Here is a 22403-nt window from a genome sequence, read left to right as displayed (position 1 = left end):
TTTTATTCTCTCGCTTTTCCCCCTTCACTGGGCTAGGTTTCTGAATGCATTCTGGAAAAACCCTGGCCCTACCTTCAAACATTCTGTAAGCTGCAGGGATACAACCCTGCAGAAAAACCATAAAGAGCAAGATATCTCTGGCATCCAGGGAGAATTTAAACATCTCAAAAGCTGTTGTAGCAGACTTGAATGGGGAATGGACAAAGGGTTGGGAGGAGATTCCCCTTTGTTCCTTCCCAAGGGTCCGTACTATTATCACTGAATCCCCAGAGGTAGCAGCTTAGGTTGCGGCAGGAAAACAGCCTGGAGAGCACCACCCACATGACATCCAAAGGCATCGAATTCATGGCACCATAAATCCAGAGTAAGAACTCAATAATAATTGCGGCTATTTGAGTTTTGCTCATTGATTTGTTGATAAGACTTAAACCTGCCGCTCCTTTTGGCATGAATTTGTACCAACAAAAAGCCAATATATTATACAGGATGGTCCTGATGAACCCTAAGCTCAAGACCCACATGGTGCCACAAAATAGCAGTTATCCTTCTTCGTTTACAAGCCCCACGTTGGGCGCCAAGAAATGTCTCGGTTTGAGGGGAAAAACCAAAATGTTTTACCCACAAGCAGGGGAGGGGCCTCCTCCTCAATAATCACACCACTCTTTATCAAATTTAAGAAAAGGAATTTTAATACAAGAAGGATAACTGCTATATATATATATATATATATATGTAAACAGACTAGTGCAACCCACTTCCCCAACACCATAAGAGGAAAAAAAAACCAACAACAACAAAACCCAGCAGGTTTTCCTCCGGGAGAAAAGGTTATACTTAAGTGTCCTTGTCACAGCCCGCTGGCTGCAGAGTGAGTTTCAGTCCCTCTCCAGCGAAACAGACGAGCAGTGGGCTTTCAGATGGACTCAGTCTCTTTCCCCTGTGTTCCCCGTCCAAGAAGCAGACAGGTACGAGCAACCAGCAGCAAATCCAAGGCAGGTAGCAGCACGGCAGGAAAAAGTAATCCGAAGTAGGCAGCGGCAAGACAGCCAGGGAAAACCCCAGCAGTAACCAGCAGGGCAGCCTGCCTCCTTGGAGCCCCCACTCCCCCGTTCCGCCGAGCCAAGACTGAGGAGAATATCCAAAAAAAAACCAAAAGAGACAAACCTGCCCCCACCCCAGCGATCACAGTTAACTACTTCTTTTGTTAACCGCTGGCCTGGGCAGTTAAGTGGCAGGGGAGAGAATTTACATAATAATCCCAAACTACAACAGGCTGAAAGCATCAATGTCCTGACATGTGAACAGAACTGATCAGTCCACTACAGTATTTGTTTAGAAGTCCCTGTATTTTTTGTTGAAGTAAATACTTTGGCCATTTGGAGTCACCAGTTGCCCCTTGCTGAGTCCAGCTGAGTAGGCATGCCCTGACTAGTGATAATCATCTCACCTGTCTTGGGCATTTTCTTTTGACTGGGTTTGGAGGAAGAGACAATGTCTGGTTTTAGACAGGAAAATACAAGCATAGGAGCAAGGAAGTCTGTTGCTGTTTTATGAGGAGCTGGAAAGCAACTACACCACATGCTAAGGGAGGCAGAGGACTGTGTGCATAACCAGGCTTGAGAGCAAAGGGTAAATCTGACGGTATACTAGGTAGGATGAAAGATCTACCTGGCCTAGGATCATCCTTCCAGTGTGACAAACAGCAAACAGGAAAGAGCAGAAAGCAGGACAGTCAAAGTGACATTCCTTCCAGCCTGCAGTGGTTTACAGCTTATGTTCTTACTGGGTGGGATGTGCAGTTCCTCAGTAGATACTGCAAGGCCCCGCTGTCCCTACACTGGACTGTTCCTGCCTGAGACAGTTTTTATTGTTTTGTGAGGAAAACCACATTCAGGAATATGAATATTTGCATCATACAGATCAGGAGCAGTGGGTTCAACAAGCTCATGGGGGTGAAATTTACTCTGTGGAGAAAACAGGACATGAGCAAAATGTCCTGCATAAATATCTCAGCATCATCAGATCCAGCTTGTATGTTGCAAATGTATCAGATTTTCACATATAAATCCTTCTTCATGTGCTTGGGCTGCCTGTGCAGCATGTGCTCAGTGTGAATGATGAATCCAAAAGAAGTGGAAAGAGTCTGTCCCCAAAAGCGTCTGTATTCGGGAACATTTTGATACTGTTGAGGGGCTGTTCATGCTACTCACGTAGTAGAATATTATGAGATCAGGTGTTACGTTCTGTCCAAGAGCTACATGGTCCAAAATACATTATCAGGTTCAGTTAGCATTTCTGTATCTGAACAATAGGCACATACTGATACTTTTTGTAATTGGATATAGAGTATAGAAGGCAAATTTGAAAGTCTTTTAAAATGTGGCTACAAGGAAAATTGATTAGATATTTTGAAATTAATAATGCAGAAATTGAGGTCCAGTTTGAAAAAGACAAAATAGTGTGACAAGAGAAACGGCACTTACAGAGCAAGGGCACTGGGCAAAGGTCTTTTAGTGCTAAATCACTCAACAGAAAGTGGCAAGGTACAACTTGCAGCTCAAATTATGAGACTGCTGAGAATTGTAGAAAAGTCATTACTTACAAGGTCATTTTGCAAATATAAAGCACAAAATGTAATGACAAACCAAACGTAAGTATGGAGTATTCTAAGCAGTGGGAGAGAAAGCAATGGTGAAACCTTTCATTGGCATCTGGAGGGTCACTTTAGCAGGTGAGAGATTTTATTCAATGTTTTTAGAGACTGCATTACAGCATAGTAAACTATGCTGACAGGAAGAAAGAAAACAGTAATTTTGGTATCAAGAAAAATTTATGCATCTAGTCAATTCATTCAGACACTATGAGATCTCTTTGAAAGAGGACAGCATTGTGGACTTTGTGATCAACTGTAAGCTCAGGAACAGTTAATCAGGAGACTGCTCCAGAGCAGAGAATTCTGAAAGCTACTGGTGCTCAGACTGGCAAGAAATGGCTATTGAGGGACCTCAGAGTTAGTGCTGTCTGTGTTTCTAGTTGTCAGTTATTCCTGGTTGGTCAGATAAAGGGAGTGTGTTGACTGTGTTGGCAGAATCAGGAGGAGGAATTGCATGTTTGCGGATATGTAGTCTCCTAATAGTCCATCAGTTTCTCAGTAAACATGCTGTGATGATGAGGCAGGAACGCAGAAATCCCATTCCATGGCAGTTCCCCATAAACTGAGAGGCCAAACTACTGAGGCTTTTGTTCCGCTGAGTTCATGCCACAGTGATCCGCAAAGAATTGGGTGTCTTTGAACTTCTGGAGTCTCACATTCCTGGTTGTTATTCTGCTGCACAGGCCGAAGCACCTGAAGTCTAGACACTTGCCTTCTGGTTGGGTTGCCTAGGAGCCCAGCTGGTAAGCAGGGAAGGAAGCAGGCACATTGTAAAACCCTTCTGCTGTAATGCTGCCTGGTTTCATCAAAATCAAATAATCTCTCTCAGGTGTCTTGAATAGTCAGTCTGGTAGAAAACCATCCTGCTTGGGAATTTTCTACTGGCTCTTCACAGATGAACCTATTTTCAAGACACTAATTCATAAGTTTAGCACAAATACAAATATTTCATGATAAAGTAAAAGAAACTTATCTCCCATTTATAATTGGATGCAAATTTCCTTTTCTACCTCGACATCCTGAAGCATTCTTCTGTAGAGCTGTCAAGGCCATAACTGATCTCTGGTGTAGATTTGAAGAATTATCAGTATTTTTATAGATTTATCCTCTCGCATATATCTGGGTAGGGCTGATAAGAAGGAACATTTGAGGACAGAAAGGAGCTTGTAGTAGTACATAGTTACATGTCAATAAGTTTTATATTGTGCATTTCTTTTCCTGGTATATTCTATGTCCTAAATTATTTACATTACTATGAGCAGGTATGTCAGAATATGTGCTCAATTTCAAACTGTTTGAATAGTTTTGTTTAGCAAATAGCAATGGGGCTGGAATGAAGAAGAGCCTAAGCCTGAAACTACTGAGTAAACAGCCTCAGCAGTTGTTTTTTAATTGCTTCTTTGAAAAAAAAGTCTTACTTGCTTATTTCTTGCTGCATCTTCTGTGATCGTTAGACTTTATTAACTGATACACATTTCTTTACTGTGTTATGAAGCAGTTGTAATGTGTATATGTTGGGATTTGGGAGAAAAAACATTGGTCTTCATTTTATCCAAGACAACATAAAATTTTGTATCAGTGATAAAACAGGGCACAGAAGAATGCTAAATATTTTTAACAGCAACTGCCTACCCTAAGTCTTCTGGGAGTTAGATTTGAAAGGGCTTTAAGTCTTGTATATTGAATTTATGTGTTTGCTCTGACATAAATAGGTCTTGTCTCTAAAACGTAAAGTCAAAGCTGGATTGTATGAACTCACTATACAGTTAATGACAGGAAATCGTAAAGGTAAAGTGTTTATAAATAGTTATTTAACTGTTCAATCTGAAAGGCAAGCTTCGGAAAAGCTGTGGAAAATAATGATTTTAAATCATTTAAATGATAAAAAAAAACTATAACCTCTGACATTTGACATGACATGAAATCCAGCATTCTTTATTATGTCAAATGCCAACTGGAAGACCAGTTGGATGTGACGATGTTAAAAATCCTTTCCAACCTGAATTATTCTATGATATCCAATAAAGCCAGAGGGTCAGCTGAAACTAATGGCCATGTAGACAGGCACTGGAATCTGACTATTAGTCAAATCTCTCAATTTTTTTTCTGAACGGGAGGGAGAAATAAGTAAGATCTCTTCTGCTTCCCTCTTGACTTGTTGTCTTGGTTTGAGGGGAAAAACCAAAATGTTTACCCACAAGCGGGGGGAGGGGGCCTTCTTCACACTAATCACGCCACTCTTTATCAAATTTAAGAAAAGGAATTTTAATACAAGAAGGATAACTGTTCTTAACTGCTATATATAAACAGACTAGTGCAAACCACTTCCCCAACACCACAAGAGAAAGAAAAAAAATAAAAACAACAAAACCCAGCAGGTTTTCCTCCGGGAGGAAAATTATACTTAGGCAGTGTCAATGTCACAGCCCGGCTGGCTGTGGAGTGAGTTTCCAGTCCCTCTCCAGCGAGACAGATGAGTGGTGAGCTCTCTGATGACCTCTGTCTCTTCCCCCTGTGTACCCTGTCCAAGAAGCAGAAAACACGAGCAGCCAGAAGCAGTCCCGGGGCAGGCAGCAGCAGCAGCGACCAGAAACAGTCCTGGGGACAGGCAGCAGCAGCGAGCCAACTAGAAGCAGTCCCGGGGCAGGCAGCAGCAGCAGCGACCAGAAACAGTCCTGGGGACAGGCAGCAGCAGCGAGCCAACTAGAAGCAGTCCCGGGGCAGGCAGCAGCAGCGAGCTGGCTAGAAGCAGTCCTGGAGACAGGCAGCAGCAGCGAGCTGGCTTAGAAGCAGTCCCGGGGCAGGCAGCAGCAGCGAGCTGGCTAGAAGCAGTCCCGGGGCAGGCAGCAGCAGCGAGCTGGCTAGAAGCAGTCCTGGAGACAGGCAGCAGCAGCGAGCTGACTAGAAGCAGTCCCGGGGCAGGCAGCAGCAGCGAGCTGGCTAGAAGCAGTCCTGGAGACAGGCAGCAGCAGCGAGCCGGCTAGAAGCAGTCCTGGAGACAGGCAGCAGCAGCGAGCCAGCTTCTCAACTCCCCGCACATACCCAACTCCCCACCATGTGTAGTCCCCAAGAACAAAAGAGACAAACCTGCCCTCACCCAAGTGATCAGCAGTTAACTACTTCTTTTTGTTAACTACTGGCATGGGCAGTTAGTGGCAGGGAGGAGAATTTACATAATAATTCCAAACTACAACACTTGTTCTGATGTCCAGTGCCAAATGAGCTTCTGTTGCATCATCCATGGAGTGAGCCCAGCTGGACAGAACAGGCAGGGCACAGCTCAGTCCTGTGGTCATCTCTGCATTGATGCTGGTGAGGACACTGGGGAGAACAATGAGGTAGGTGTCCAGTGCCTATCCTTCCTCTGCTGGCACCGCCATAAAGATGACACTCATCGCTGTGTCTGATTGTCAGGCTCTGCATTCCTGTGTCTTGCTGATGTTCTGGCTGATCTCCAGTGTTTGGCTGTGTTTCTGCTTGATGTAAAACCTAAAAGGAGTAAATCCAGAGAAACCTTGACTCCTGAAATACTCTGAAGAGAGTTGTTGCCTCAAGACCACTTTAATCTGTTAAATTCTGCACATGGTGTTCACACTGAATATAATTTGCATACAGTTTACTTAAAAATCTACTTCTGCACTTGATAGCATTTGGAAATGGCTGCTTTCTATGCCAGGATGTGCTGGCACCCTGGGTCTTCTTACAAATACACGTTCTTAACAAGTACTTTGATAACACCTTTTGAGTAGACAGTGTTCTACAGATTGAAAATCTGTTTGATATTATGGGAGTCTTTTCATTATAAGAAAGTATTATCATTTTAAATGGGTTTTTTAGTATTAGTATTGCATACTTGAGTACATTTGTTTTTATTCACCTGCAGTCCTCTGTTCCTTTCAACTCTTGGTTACTGCCCATGGCTGTACTAACATCGATGTATCAAAATGTGACTGTGTCTCACTACTGTGATATTGGTATTATCCTTTCCTTTAAATATTGATAATTGCAGAATTACAATTTTCTCATTTATTTTTGCAAGAGAATAAATATTTACTACAGTTATATAATATACTTGACTTTTATCTGAAAGTTTTGTTTCCTCTCCATTGTAAAAGTATTTTCTTCAGTTTAATCTCAATTCAGAATGGACTCAATGCAGCTTTTGTCATTAAAAAAAAGCTGTTCAAACCTGAATTTGACCTCAGTTAAGCAAGAGGAAGGTATATTTAAAGTATATTTATATTCTAAATGTAGACAACATGGAAATTCTGCTGTAATTTCTAGTTTAGAAAGAACACAATAGCAAAGAGCACAAATTTCTGAACCTTGGGAGAAGTAGGAAAATGCAAATGAATGCACTTCTTTTAACATAGTTCCAGCCCTCTCTTTTTGCCACCTATCACATAAATTGACCTTCTTATAATTCTTTTAGAAACATCATAGTAAGAAGAGTTTGAATAACTGGATTTTAAGCGTGTACTTTCAGACTTTTAAAATCCATATAATCTGCTTTACTGTTTTAGTTTTCTGAGACTTGTTATACAGTTACTTTTATGGTTTTTTCATGCTGTTGTAGTAGTTTAAGCAGATTATTTCTTCATTCACTAAGTCATTGTTGTGATAAACACTCAGAAAAGAGTATTTCTTTGATTTTGTTATTATAGGAGTATATGTTGAAGCGATTTTGGTCACCTTAATTATACATTTCCAGATGTTACATTTCTTTTATTTTGAAATTTCCACACCTACTCTGTGTTTTACAGTTGCTCATTCATCTATTTTTTTAACTCCTAAAGTTATGCCTTAGAATATATCAGGGGCTTTACTGGACAAAATCTGTCTGGATCTGATGTGGCTTCCAAGGAAGATAAATAACTGTGTAGTTTAATCATAGGGGTAATGAGTGAGTGTTTGCAAGACCTGGGGAAACTTGTTCTGAAAGCTTTCAGGTAACTTTCACTGTGTGGAGAGCTTTGGGATGCTGCTGTAGCCCGTATACCTACACCCCGCTCAGTCTGATCTCAGGAACAGGTTTTAGACTGCTACCTAAGTTAGGTATCTGTAGAGCCCTTGGTGTCCAGGCTCCCAGTGGAGTCGGTGAGGATGTGGTCAGTGCAGCCAGTGCTATCTAGACAACAGTTTTGCTGTCGAGCCACCTGAACAGCTTACAAGATTGCACTGAGGAAGCTCTGCCTACATGTTGGCATCTTGTGCTTTTTGAGACTCACGAGGAAATCAGAGACATCTGCACAGAGCTGGCAAGTGCGATGCATGGGAATGATCTGCAAGAGCACTGCACACTCTGCTGGGACAGGTAAAAGGCAGATGGGATATTTTTGGGGACTGTATGTGAATTGGCTCCACTGACATATTGACTCCTTCCATCCAATGTAATGGGAGCTCAGGTGCTGAGTTTCCACACTCAGACACATGGTATTGTGATCTCAGTCTGACTCTCACATCTGTACGTGCCCAAATTCCAGTCTGGTTCTTAGGTATCATGTATAGTAGGACAAGGGGGAATGACTTCACACTGAGGTAGAGCAGGTTGAGGTTAGACATCAGGAAGGCATTCATTATTGTGAGGGTGGTGATGCACTGGAGCAGGTTGCCTGGAAAAGTTGTGGATGTCCCATCCCTGGAAGTGTTCAAGATGAGTCTGGATAGGACTGAGCAACCTGGTCTGATGGCAGTGGGGTAGGAACTAGATGATCTTTAAGGTCCCTTCCAACCCATACCATTCAATGATTCTATGATGAGTCTTTCTCTGCTACCTCAATCTGCCTTTTTTAAATTAAAATTCATTCTCTGAGTGAATTCTCCTAGAGCCTCATCAGGTATCACTGGAACATTTGCAGTTGGACCACCAAAATGTGTTACAGAAGAAGGTGAAAGCAATATGTGACAGTTTCTGGAGATTTGTTTTGTCTTCAACACTGACAACTGAACTATGTGCATTACAAGACTAGGAGATGCCGTTGTTTTTGACATGTGCTAATGAATGAAGTGGTGTTTTAGTATTTATTTCTTTCTCTTTCAGTTATTGTAATGGATGTATGTTAGATCCAGACTGTGGACTCTGCTACAAATTGAATAAATCAAGTGTTGTTGAGTCCTCATGCATTCCTGTTGATAAAGATTCTACAATGAAAGCAGCTTGGGGCAGGTATGTCACTTCTCGAGATTTTTTGGTCTTGTGCTCTACAGAGAGTGTATTTTATGCTATGGATAACAACTTTGCTTTTACATAAGATGTTACTCTTAGGACATCGTGGAAGAAAAAAATGACTTGGCATTGTCAAAAATGGACAGTTACTTTCTAACTGTTCTAAGTAAAAGCCTTAATCCTGGTGTGTGCAGCCAGTTCAGTGTAGTCTGCCACTTAGGAATTATGGCAAAAACACACTAGCAATTAGGAAAATAACCTTTCCCTAACACTTTCATTCATTTAGGAAGGCATATTCCCTAGTTCTATACTTAAAGCCTTCTGAATTAATGTTCTTGTTAAATGTTTTAATTAAACCACACTTTTAGCATTGGCCTACTAAAGAAACCAGCTGAATAAACTGAAATTATCAAAATACAAAAAGTTCAAATTGTCAGAAGCATGGATTTTGGCCACAGATTTCTGTGTTCCTGTGCTTAAAAGCAGTGCCATGCCACATGTTACACTTGGGCTCTAAAAACATGTACATTCATAGGCAAGTCCCAATGCAACTGCAAAATACATGACACCTCTTTCTTCTGCAGCACAGAGATTCCCTGTGAAGTCACAGCAATCTTCAAGTTTTCTGAAGTACTGACTATTCTTAAGGAATGGCTTTATGAGTTGGAACATCGTCTTGTAGAGGCTTTATGAATACTTTAATCATGATTAGGGCTTGGATTAGAGTTTAGAATGGTTCAGAACCACAAGGGAATTATGTAATTACTTCTGATAAAACTGCCTCGACATAATTCATCTCAGCCACCCACGCACCATGAATGTACTTGGGAAACAGGCAAAGGTTCGTCTGGTGGTTTGGGTTTGGGATTTTTTTATTTTTTGAACTTTCATATGTGTTTCTCAGAAGTTAAAACTAAGTGCCTTAGTGGCAGTGAGTCATATTGGACAAAGGTTGAAAAGTATGAAAATATCTACTAATTGTAGAATCATTAATTTAAAATTACTCTAAAATTGCCCTCCTTTTGATTTCAGTACCATTAGAAATCTTACGTCTGTTAATTCATTCCAGGTGCAGAAAAGAGAAGCTTACTATGATCATTTGGGGGCTATTACAGTTAATAAATAGTGGTGAAAACTACAAAATCTCATCCAACTTACTTGTTCTGTGACTAATTTCAAGGGTGCATTATGCAACATACATTGCATATTGCCTGATATCCTGATGTGCTCTGGAGCACTTGGGCTCTCTTATCTGTAAGGTAACAGATACCTCTTTGTATTCCAAGTTCACATTCATTTCCTATATGCTGTAGTTTTAAGTAATGTGTTTGTAATTGGTGAAATCATACTAGCATGCAGGAAGACATACATGGCAACAAAAGCTTGTTATGAATAGTTCATAGATAAAATCAAACTTTATTTAATTAGGCAGTGTTATTGTATAACATGGGAAATGTGGGGATCAGCAGTCCTTTCATATTCATGATTCACCCTCACATAGCACTCCGTGTTATACAGCCTATTGAAGCAAACTAGAAGAAAGAGGAAATGTTTCCTTTCTGTATTGAAAAATGTGATATTTTGACGCTGTGCAAGAATTTCATAGCATGAGGACCCTGCTTAAAATGTTTCAAGAGAAAATGAAACAATTTTATATGTGTTATATTGGTAGTCACTGGAGTGAAAAGTCCTGCCTTAAGACAGAAAACCAATAAAATACCCACATTTCTTTTTGCAAATATTCATCCCCATTTCTGGTTTTTATTTCAATAATTTTTATCTTGTCTCCACCTGTTCTGTATAATCAGGCAGTTTTCAAAAAGCTGATCCTTCAGGCTGTGAAATGTCAGGTGGCTCCTTCTCTGCCTTACAAGCCCTGTGGAAAAGGGAAGCATTTTGCCCCGTTAGCTCCTCCTCCTCACAGATACATGTATTTCTGCATATCAGCCCAGAGGGAATCACCAGAGGTTTTGGTTTCCACGGGTTCACATTCACATACCACCCCCCAGCTCCATTTCCTCAAATTCTGTGTTTGCTTTAGGGCACAATTGGTCACACACAGCCATAGGATTTCCCTGCCCAGCAAGGAGGCTGCTACAGGGAAAACAGCGTATTTACATCCCCAGCTTTGTCTCAGAGCAGCTGGAGACGTCTGGATTTCATTGGCAGCACAGGCAGAGCAAGTGCCTCAGACAAACTGACAGCATTGGTGAAGGAAATTGCAGCCCTTGCTTTCACAAAGTTAGTTTGTCACAAACTAGACATACAAGGACAGTTATTTTAAAAATACGTGGCACTTTTACGATCGGAAAGTGGTTCAATAACTTGAAAGATGATTTTGTGATCTGTGGACAGCTGGTAACCATAATTATTGCATGCAGCCTCTTTGTAACTCCTGTGTGCTTTGGTGGCTTCGTGCAATCCAGTATTGGATGGATGAGTTTATATGGCTTAAACCTCCAGAGTTACGCTGGCCTCACACAGAGGAAAGAAGGAAGACCTGAGCTGTTTGTTTGGGATTTGTTGGACCTCAGAGGTCTGAGCAGAAGCAGAAGCTCTCACTGTGCTGCCTGATGCAGCAGTTCAGAGAAACAGCTTCTCCTTGACATGGTGCTGTGCAGGGCATTACTGCTGCTGTGATCACATTTTGTTTATGATTTTCCTGCTGAAAAGCTGGGAGCTGCAGCCATGGAGAAGTGCCTACGGTCACACCATGGGATGTGTGTGCGCTCACACAACTCTGCAGCTGTCTGAACCTCAACTGTCCTGACACTCACTCAGGGGCTTATCTATTCCTGATATATAACCTACTAGCAAGGTGAGTGGTGCTCAGAGGCACCAACAAACAGAGAAGACCTTGTTATGTATTTTTAAAGCTCTCTGCAGCCATGCAAGCTGACATAGAAAGCTCGTGTTTATGAATTTATAGCTTTGCACTGTTTTTCACAGTTGGTCCCAAGGTACTTCAGATGTAGCAGGCAATGTTTTGACTGTTATCGTGAAATACCGTATATATTTTTATTTGCAAGATGTTTCCCCAGTGCCAGACAGGTGTACCCAACATCACCTCTATGTTTATTGTTAATTGTATTTATTTGGTTACGGTATGTTCTACATTGAGAAGTTCAGGGGAGGGATGGGAAGAGAGCAGAGATTTCAGTCTCCTGTGGCTGCCAGCAAGGCTGTTTATGTTGCTGAGGTTGTCATAGAAACACAGGAAGACAATTAAAGCATCCACATATTTTTCAAGAAGAATACAGTGTTTGAGTTCTTTTGAATATGGGGATCTCAGTGGCTGGCAAGGCCCTGGGGGAGGGAGGCTGCAGAAGAATAACCCTGACCAAGTCCAAGCCAGACCTTAAGCAGCATGGGGAATGTGCAGCGGGTGCACTTATAAGATCATACATGTAAGACAAGCAACAGGTATTTGTTTTTTATTATTTGATCAGTTACATAAGCCTGACTGGTGTTAGAATAACAGAGAGGAGTCTTGCCTGGGGCACCAGCCCAGGAAGGTGCTTTCCTGCCCTTGGTGTTATTGAACCAGTAAACATAACAGCTGTTGACATCAAACCTTGCTGTCTCCGTCTCTGCCCAGGGACACATAAAGGATGATTTCAACATTGAGCAAGAATATTCTTAAATTATTCACTTCATAGTAAAATAAAAAGACCTGTGTCTTCCGTCTCAGAGTGGTCTGAGGGTTCTGTGTTGGGATTCTGTTCTCCAAGCTTTAGGGAAGCTTTGCACTTAGCAGGAACACAGAAAGGCTTGCAGTTCTGTTCTCTTCATGAACATTGAATTGTAAAATCTCCATGAACTTAATAAAAAGCATTATCCCACTTTTGCAGATGGGGATACAATGGGAAGGTTCCAATATGAAGTTCACGTAACACAACAGACATCATGGGCAGAGTCTGTCTCTTGGCCAGGTTGGAATGTGGAGGGGATTGCTTTCAGTCCTGTGTTTTCAGAGCACAACCCAAAATCTAGTATTTTCCACATGATTACAATTACTCCTACAGTGCCCTCAGAAACCTTGAAACTTCTGTCCATGTAATTGCAATAACCCTAAACATCAGCTAAGAGTGCTCTAGAAGAAACTTTAAATTGCAGTAATATCCTTACAGTTGAAAGAATAACCACACAAGGAAAGGAGGTGCTGACAGTACCTTGACATGACATTAACTTTGACATGAGTATGTTGTCAAGATAACAGCAGGCCCACAACTGTGAGCTAAAAGGCCCTCATGAGCAACTGTGAGCCATCTTCCTCTGGAGAGAATGATGTTGATTTTATACAGTAAAAAAATATGAAGAAACAACAGCATCATCTGCAGATGAGAGACAAGCCTAGAAGCCATCCTGTCCACAAAATTAGCTGGCAGGTCTCCACAGTCCCCAAAGGATGACTATTTGAAGCTGAAATCCATAAAGGGAGAGGAGCTGAGTGATTTGCTTTCTTCAGCCATTTTTATTAACTCTGTTCCAGGAACATCTCCCTGCCACAGGAGTTCAATGCTTCATGGAGAGTCCTGCTTCTGTCAATATAAAGGATCATTCCCCTCTGTCAGGGCAGTCAGTGCAACAGTAAGGGTTCAAGAACAGCTCTGTGTTTGGGAAGCTCTTTGTTTTCCTCCGGCCAGTGCTCTCCTGAGCTCCTTCCTTCCATGTAAAATTAATGTCATGTTTACTTACAGATGTGCAGTAATGCTGCTGTGTGTCACTGTGTGTCTGTTGCTCATATCCATCAGTTTGCTGAGGAGTTTAACTGTATCTTGGAAACCTGTTTTACGGAGAAGTGGGTTTAAATTGCCTGGGCAGTGAGGGCAAGTGGGTCAGGTAGGCAGTCAAACCCTGTTTCCCAGCTTCAGAAGAGTTTCTCCTCAGGAATGTGCCAGATGACCTTGCCATTCCAGCCTGGATGCTTGCTAGATTCCACTGGTTAAAAAAAATAAATTCATGGGAGTTCATTAGCTGGATTCTCAGAGAACAGCCTGGTTTATGTCCAAGGGGGGATATTCCAGAATCTGTCACAGCTTCAGCAGATTCTGGGGAGCTTTGCATTTATGCAGTGTTGCCTGTTGTCTAATGCATAGCAGATGAGACAGATCATGTTAAAATTATTAGAACATTTTTTCTTTGTAAGAATATTAGATTTTTCCAGAAATGTCAGGTTACTTTTCTTGCTTGTAAATAAAGATAGACATAAATAAGTTCACTGCACTTGTTTTGCTAGTCACAGTATTATAAAGATGCTTTTGCAATGTGACAAGTACATTTGTAAAAGTTACTGTGACTGCTTTACTAATGCCAAGAGAATGTATGTGCACATTCTCACATTTAAAGATTGAGAATCTATTTTCAGTTTGTCATGGAAAACAGCATTACAGACCTTTGCTGTTACCACAGGAAGACTAACAGGAGACTAACAACCTTGCAGGAGTTAAATACCTCTCTGTCCACAGATAGACTTCAGTTGTTTTGTCATGCAGGAAGTATTATTAGAAGATTTTACTGCTGAAATGATAATTTGTAATCTTTTTACAAGGACTTGCATTGAAAAATGCTCCTTAATTCAGCAGCAATTAGAGGAAAAACTGTAATTTCTGTTTCTGAGTCTTCAGATCAATGGATGAAGATTATACATATGATTATGGAGCTCACATTTGCCAAGTAAAAAAGGTAGCAGAGGGAGTAAATGGTTCAGAAAAGTAGCAGGAACAAGAGAATACTTATATCTGCATGTATATTGGCACTCAGAAGAGCTGTGATTAAAACCATAGTGTTAGAGAAATATCTTGATGGACAATATGCTAAATGTTGACTAAACTGAAGTACTCATCACTTCAGTAGGAACCACAACATAGAATGCCCCTTCTCTACTGCAGCAATGTTTAGGAAAGAAAGCTGAAATATATGCAGTTTTAATTAGAATTAAATTCTGATTATCTGCCCCATTGGTGGTAAGTGTGTAAACCTGGAGTAGCAGGTGGCAGGACACAATCTATTCATCCTGCTGATAGGAGTACACACTTCAGCACAATAATCTCTAATATGTATTAGTGAGATGTGTGAATGCAGAAATGAAAAAGGATCTGAAACTGGTTACAGACTTTGCCAGCCCAAACTATAAGGCACAAGGTATTTTCTGGGAAGAGACTATTAATGTAATCACAGCCTACTGGTGGCATATACTGTGTGATCTGTAAAAGCTTGGGAGGTTGAAGAGTAACTTTAAAATGTCTTATTGTCTTATGTGTATTTTGATGCCATGTCTGCTGACTGGTAAAAGTGAATAAGAAGAATAGAAGGATAAAGTAATGCAGAATATTGTGTCCTTAATCATAGATGAGCCTGTGCTATTGATGATGCAGGAGGAGGTAGCAAATTAAGTGCAATTTTAACACCATATCTGCATTTTAGGTTTAAAATTATGACCAGAGCAACCTGATAATCTAAACTGAACCTATTTACATTCTTTTTGGATAATTACTTAGGAATTACTGTTAATAGCTCTAACTCAGTACATCTACTCAACCAGTGGCAAATTCTGAATGCTTTAAAGGAAGAACAAATATAGTCCCATACACCCTGTGCGAAGTGAATGTTTTGTGACTGTGAAATGCCACATTTACATACTGAAGACAGAATTTATTTGTTAGATACAAATAGGATTTGTACAGCACAAAATAGGATTTTAGAGCAGGACTGGTTAGTTTGAAACATCGTTTTTACATCTGTTCTCTACCTGTTCATTTTTATTGCTTGTTGCTGCTAAACCCACCTTCTGGATCTAACTCCAGGTTGCCATTTAGAAGGCATTCTGTAGAGAATGAGGAGACAGATGCTGACAGCCATTTGGGTTTCTTGTTGTAGCAACTGCTTCAGATTCTCTAGCAGTGAGGTAACTGGAATATAAAAGCAAAAGTGGGCTTTGAGCTAAAACATTCTCAAATGCTGGTTAGTGTCTCAAAACATGGTGTTATTTAAATGGAAAAATGGTTGAGTCAGTGCTCTTCATTTTAAAAGTGGTCCAAAGAAGATGCTGTGGTGTTTAAAATTTGAACTTACATCCTGTTGAAGAAGTAAGCTTTCTTCTCATTTCAGTCATTCTCTGGTCATTTGGAAGGGAACTAGAAGTGAAATGCTCATTTCCTGTCTAAAAAGCATGTTTGCTTCAAGTTGACAAAGGAGATAGACAGGAAAGTGAAGGGGAAAAAATGCCAATGCGTATGAGAGAATTGTCGGTCTCTAGTCAGTGTGCGCAGATAATTCCTGCAGCTTTTCTCTCTCTTATGCAATGTACATTAGAGAGTCTTAATTGCCCATAGGAGTCTGCTGCTAATTAGCTTCTTCAGCTGCTCATCTTTTGAGGGACAGATTGAAAGATGTCTGTGCCTCAGCAAGGGGTTCTCCTGGGGTGGTGCTGCAGCAGGGGCAGAGCAGGGCCCTGGCACTCAGCACGTCCGAGGGGAGCAGAGAGAGGAGCAGAGCACGGCCCTGGCACTCGGCGTATCCGAGGGGAGCGGAGAGAGGGGCAGAGCACAGCCCTGGCACTCGGCAGGTCTGAGGGGAGCAGAGAGAGGAGTAGAGCACGGCCCTGGCACTCAGCACGTCCGAGGGGAGCAGAGAGAGGGGCAGAGCACAGCCCTGGCACTCGGCGTATCCGAGGGGAGCAGAGAGAGGGGCAGAGCACAGCCCTGGCACTCGGCAGGTCTGAGGGGAGCAGAGAGAGGGGCAGAGCACAGCCCTGGCACTCGGCAGGTCTGAGGGGAGCAGAGAGAGGGGCAGAGCACGGCCCTGGCACTCGGCGTATCCGAGGGGAGCAGAGAGAGGGGCAGAGCACGGCCCTGGCACTCGGCAGGTCTGAGGGGAGCAGAGAGAGGGGCAGAGCACGGCCCTGGCACTCAGCACGTCCGAGGGGAGCAGAGAGAGGGGCAGAGCACAGCCCTGGCACTCGGCGTATCCGAGGGGAGCAGAGAGAGGGGCAGAGCACAGCCCTGGCACTCGGCAGGTCTGAGGGGAGCAGAGAGAGGGGCAGAGCACAGCCCTGGCACTCGGCAGGTCTGAGGGGAGCAGAGAGAGGGGCAGAGCACGGCCCTGGCACTCGGCGTATCCGAGGGGAGCAGAGAGAGGGGCAGAGCACGGCCCTGGCACTCGGCAGGTCTGAGGGGAGCAGAGAGAGGGGCAGAGCACGGCCCTGGCACTCGGCAGGTCTGAGGGGAGCAGAGAGAGGGGCAGAGCACGGCCCTGGCACTCGGCATATCCGAGGGGAGCAGAGAGAGGGGCAGAGCATGGCCCTGGCACTCGGCATATCCGAGGGGAGCAGAGAGAGGGGCAGAGCACGGCCCTGGCACTCGGCAGGTCTGAGGGGAGCAGAGAGAGGGGCAGAGCACGGCCCTGGCACTCGGCAGGTCTGAGGGGAGCAGAGAGAGGGGCAGAGCACGGCCCTGGCACTCGGCGTATCCGAGGGGAGCAGAGAGAGGGGCAGAGCATGGCCCTGGCACTTGGCGTATCCGAGGGGAGCAGAGAGAGGGGCAGAGCATGGCCCTGGCACTCGGCGTATCCGAGGGGAGCAGAGAGAGGGGCAGAGCATGGCCCTGGCACTCGGCATATCCGAGGGGAGCAGAGAGAGGGGCAGAGCAAGCAGGAGCTGCTGCTGGGAAGCAGCTGGGATCTCCCCTCCTGCCTGAGGGCTAAAGCAAAGGGAACTGACTCAAATTTGGGAGCATGTGGATTTTTTTTCTGAGGGGAGAACTTCTGAGAGCTGTTTTTCGCATTTATTCAGTTATAGACTCTGAAATTTGGATTTAAATAAGAATCCTTAGTGAAATCTGTCTCAGTAGATGCCTTTAGACTTTTACACTATGAAATGGATTTACTAAAATGAAATTTTCTCTGTTTGAAGGGTGGAAAATATTTTTGAAAGATGCATGTTGTTAGGAATTTTTATTGATGAAGAACATTCAACAGGGTTTAAGTCAGACCTCCATACAGCAGCTTGTTTAACAGCATCCCTAATCCAAATCTCACATACCTTTATTCCATAATAAATAATTCTGCAATAAGCACATTGTCTGATGCAGTAAAATTGTGATATCTTACCTACTTAAAAGAATGAAGTTTTTAGAAGGTTTGGGGGTTTTTTCACTTTGAGGAAAAAATAAATCAACACATTTCTGCATTAAGACTCTTAAATAATTCAATGTGTTTGATGAGTTTAATTCATAGAAATTATTGTATATGCTGTCTGCATGGTGGTTCATTTCCTTTAGAACAGGGACAGTAACATCAATCCCTCACTGGCACAAGATGAGCTGGAATTATTGATTGATTTGATTTAAAGTCATGACCTTAGTTTAACTCAGCTGGTCTGTTAGTACAGGCTCGGAAATGGGCAGTCTGTGAAGTGGCAGGTCATACTTCTCAACAGCAGCACTTCAGGCATTTCTTCTTGCTTGTAGGAAGTACAGACTTCCTCTTGTCCTGTAGCTTTCCACAGCTCTCACGTTAGCTTTGCACAGGGAAGAGATTATTTAGTTCTTCAGACCTGTGATTCAGTTGATGTATATTCACATTTAGCATATTGTCTTGCCAAAATAACTTGTTAAAAAGCTCCTGTTTATGTAAAAGTTTTTAGATGTCAGAAACTGTGGAAGGTGGATGATTAGTTTGATTTCTGCTGAGTTCTTCTACTGTCAGATGCCAAATTTGTCTTGCATGTAACAATAAAGTCTTCGGTACCCAGTGTTCAAAAGTTTCCTAAACTCAAGATAATGTTACCACTTAGCATTTCTAGATTTCATTAAATTCGTTAGATTTGGCATATGTATTGCACCTGCATGCACAAATCAAAGCAGAGCAACACTCTGTGCTAAGTGCTCGCTCTCACAAATCAAGCATGATAATAATTATCTTGTTATAAGTGATCTTAGACCCTTGGGTCTCTATTTTCAGTTACAACATTAATGATTTCCAGTGAATTTTAGGGCTGACAGTGCAGGAGTCATTCTTTGGGTAGCTCTGTTGGATGGTTTAATTCAGAGCCTCCCCAGTACAGCAGGGATGGGCAGGCATGCAGTGCTTCATTCCCCTTCTGAAATGCCACTTTCTCAGAGCTTTTTGAGGCAGAGCTATTGCCACCTACTGGAATCAGGGAAAATTCTTTTTAAAACATACTGTTCCATCATCCCTTTAAAACAATGAACACAAGATCTCAAGTATTGTCTGGTTAGATTTCAGTTGTTGACAGTAGTTAAAATGTAGTATTTGTGTCTAAATTTCTGCTAAGGAAAACAAATGTAACAATTCGGTACTCAGATGGTCAAAATGTTATTGTTAGAACTATTGAAATACAACCTTTGTATGTATGTCAATAGCTAGAAATCAAATAGAGCAGGGAGGTGCTAAAAATGCATGCTAATACATGTAATACTGATCTCTGTTTTAAACTCCTTGTCCTTATGGGTTTTTTTGTCTCAGACTCAATAAAAAAAGCAAATTCAGAAAATTATTTTTCCCCCCACTCCTTTCATTTCAGCAGAAATTTCCAAAGGATTGATACTTTATTCTCACTTTCCTTCCCATTGAAATATGTGGTTGATTGGGATTTTAAGGTTTTAACAGCTCTGTGGGAAATCGTTTCTGCACAGTGATGGTTTGGCAGACTCTGTGAGGTGCAGGGTCTGCTGCCTGGAATAAGCAATAAACTGTCTGTAAAGCCTCAGCAGTGCCTACAGCCACAAAGCCTGACATGGGCTGTGCTGTAGTTGTGTCACCATGTCTCATCTGTGCTTTGGTTTGGGGGTTTGGATGGGATTTGCTTTGTTTTTCTAAATTGAACTATAAAATCATGTCATTCTGTGCTGACTTCATATACCAGATTTCAGCATGAAAGTACAGTTTTTACAGTACCTTTGTATGTCTGAAATTTGGGGGTAATTAAAAGCAATGCATTTTTTTTCTCTTTTGTTTTCTGAAGTGTTTGGAAGCATTCAGAATAAAAGACTGTAACAGTGAAATAGAACCTATTTCATTTTCAGGATGAACTTTCAGTGAATATTTCTGCTAAGTTATGCTCATATAACCTTGCTTTCTTTGTATTTGGTCTTTTTTTAACGTGGTCTTAGAAATACTTTTGGCAATTTTAAGTCAAGTGATGTTTTTGAGATACTGATGGCAATCCTTTGACTCTGCTACTGACACATGGTGAACAGCACCAGCATCAGTAAAGGTTACTTGTAAGTGTAAGTAAGAATAGGAAATCTGGATGGAATTTGTTTTAACCAACTTCAGATGTCTAAAATTTTGACCTTGAACTGTCTTGTAATCCCTTGACTAATGGAGTAAAAGATGCTTCTTGTTGTTCCTTTGGAGCTGGTCTTTGCCTGTGGTTTACAGAATAGGCTTTCTTATGTCATGCCAGTAATTCTTGCATGCCATTCTGTTAATAATTCTTTAACGAATATTAAAATAGTATTCTTATTATTGTTGAGACCTACACTCAGCCCTTTCCACCAGTATTCATTGAGATGGTCTGTCTTTATGTCCCATATGAAAGAGGCATCTCCTGGGAGAACAGACACTTCTACAATAAATAAGCAGCTGGTTGATATTTCTCTTACAACCAAAAGAACTTTAGAAATTATAATTATTAAGTAAATGAAATGTAAAATCAGATTAAAACCCAAATGAGATTAAGCATCAGGTAGAGATTTATTTTATGGTAAACCCACATGAAATTCTAAAATCCTGCATTTGACATCATAATCTTCAGATCAGTTTATTTCAGTAATTCAATTACTGAGTATTTGTGCTGCAAGAAGATACAATCAGAGACTAAATGCTTTTAAATCTGGAAGAGAAGCCGGAAGTTCTTCAGTTTGATTGCCCCAATTCTGTCAGTGATTTGATTCAGTCTGGTGCTCCATCCATAAGCTCTCACACATGTCAGAGTAGGGATGACCCAGAACTTCCACCAAAAATGCCAGGAGCAGCAGAACCACTGCAGTTCAGGGGAAGACCAAGAGTGCTGAGGCACAGAGAGGGCTTTGAACACAAGTGAAATAGTTCATATGCTGGTCTGTCATGGATGTTCAATGCCAGTCTGTCTCTGACAAAAAATACTTGAATGCATTTTTGTCCTGAAAGAGCTCAAACAGAATGAAGCCTGCCTGCCTGCCAGGCAGTGATAGAGAGTGACCAAATCTGTCTGGTTTTTGCTGGAAACCTCATGCAGCCCAAGTTAGCTCTGGGAGCCTCCAGGGTGACTGATGGCCACTTTCCAGTTAGTGCTCATCACTGCGATTCCCCAAAGGTTTCTCTGTCAGAAGAAATGGCCAAATCATTAATGAGCACTCTCTCCTTTCAGAGAAATAAGGGAAACCAGGAATGACTGGATGAAGCCAGACTGGATGTGCATACTCACTGTTTTCCAAATTCTGTGATTGTTTCTGTATAACCACAGAAAAGCCACTAAACAATCTTTAAAGCACATTCTGGGGTCACAAGAAGTCCACAAGTCTTTCTCAGCCATGATGGCTGCCAGGATGGAAATAATAGCTCATTCTGTTTCCAGCTTGCCTCTGTGCTACCTTTTTGCTGGTTGTCATGTGGGGAGAGCTTTGTGCTCATGTTGTTTAAAATTTATGGAATTGCATCTATTTCACAAGCAATTAAATATTCCCAGATGTCACTTCTTGCCAGGGTTTGCCATGTGCCTGTGCCCATGGAATGTTTCTCTTCAGTTTGTGCTTGATTGCTGGGAACATGATTAGCTGGAGGAGTTGTGGCAGCCACCATGGCAGTGGGAGCAGTAATTCTCATGTCCCACTGACCACTGTGCTGCAAGTCCCATCCCTGAGCCACAGCCCCATCACACACATCTCCATCCAGACCTGCACATGAGTACAGGATACTGTTGTAGTGCCCTAGTTGTGGATCTTGTCCTCTACCATGGCGCGGCATTTTTTCCACTCCATCTGCTAAAATGCCATGATTTTCTTATATTCTTTGATATTATTGTCATACTAAAATATCTATTGATCATGAAAAATGCTTCAAAATGTCAGGCAATATCACCTCTATGTTTAGTCACATTTCTAAACAATCTTTGCTGATCTGCACCTCAGTGAAGTTCTTCCAGAGTTGATAATACTTGAAAGAAAGAAATAGTGAGAACTGCAGCATTTAACTGAAATTTTTCAATACAAGAATTAAGACTGAACTGTCTATTTTTCCATCTCTTACTGGAGGTTGCTTTTTGCAAGGGCTGCCTGAGACTTTTTAAATACAGCACTGGAATCTGGGAGGCTTCCTGACTTGCAGAGGGCACTGTGCTGGAGCCACCTCTTTGTAAAGCATTTATAAAGTGGGTGGAGTTCTTGTGCACATCAGTAGTTTGGAAGCTGCAAGAAGGAGTAAAATTGGTTTTGAAAGAGGAACAAAAGAGGTAAAAGATTTAGGGTTAGTAAAGTTCTTCAAGGACATGAACATGTAGAAGTTTAGTGGTGAGAGGTGAAATTTCAGTGCTTACTCAGAGCATTTCAGTAAGGACTGTCGGGTAGTTCAGCATTTGTGAAA

At 42.0% G+C, this 22403-nt stretch overlaps 1 protein-coding gene across 1 annotated transcript in view; it reads left to right on the top strand.

The window, feature by feature from the left end:
* Positions 1-22403, top strand: part of SLC2A13 (solute carrier family 2 member 13) — a 165166-nt gene that overhangs the window by 127881 nt on the left and 14882 nt on the right. The window contains exon 7 of the mRNA XM_071552607.1: positions 8694-8819. Within this exon, the coding sequence (XP_071408708.1) occupies positions 8694-8819 (126 nt within the window). The remainder of the gene's footprint in view (positions 1-8693; positions 8820-22403) is intronic.

Source organism: Pithys albifrons, chromosome 3, assembly GCF_047495875.1.
Source record: "Pithys albifrons albifrons isolate INPA30051 chromosome 3, PitAlb_v1, whole genome shotgun sequence".
NCBI lineage: Eukaryota > Metazoa > Chordata > Aves > Passeriformes > Thamnophilidae > Pithys > Pithys albifrons.
The sequence above is the reverse complement of the archived record's forward strand: the minus strand, read 5'-3'. Positions and strand labels throughout refer to the sequence as shown.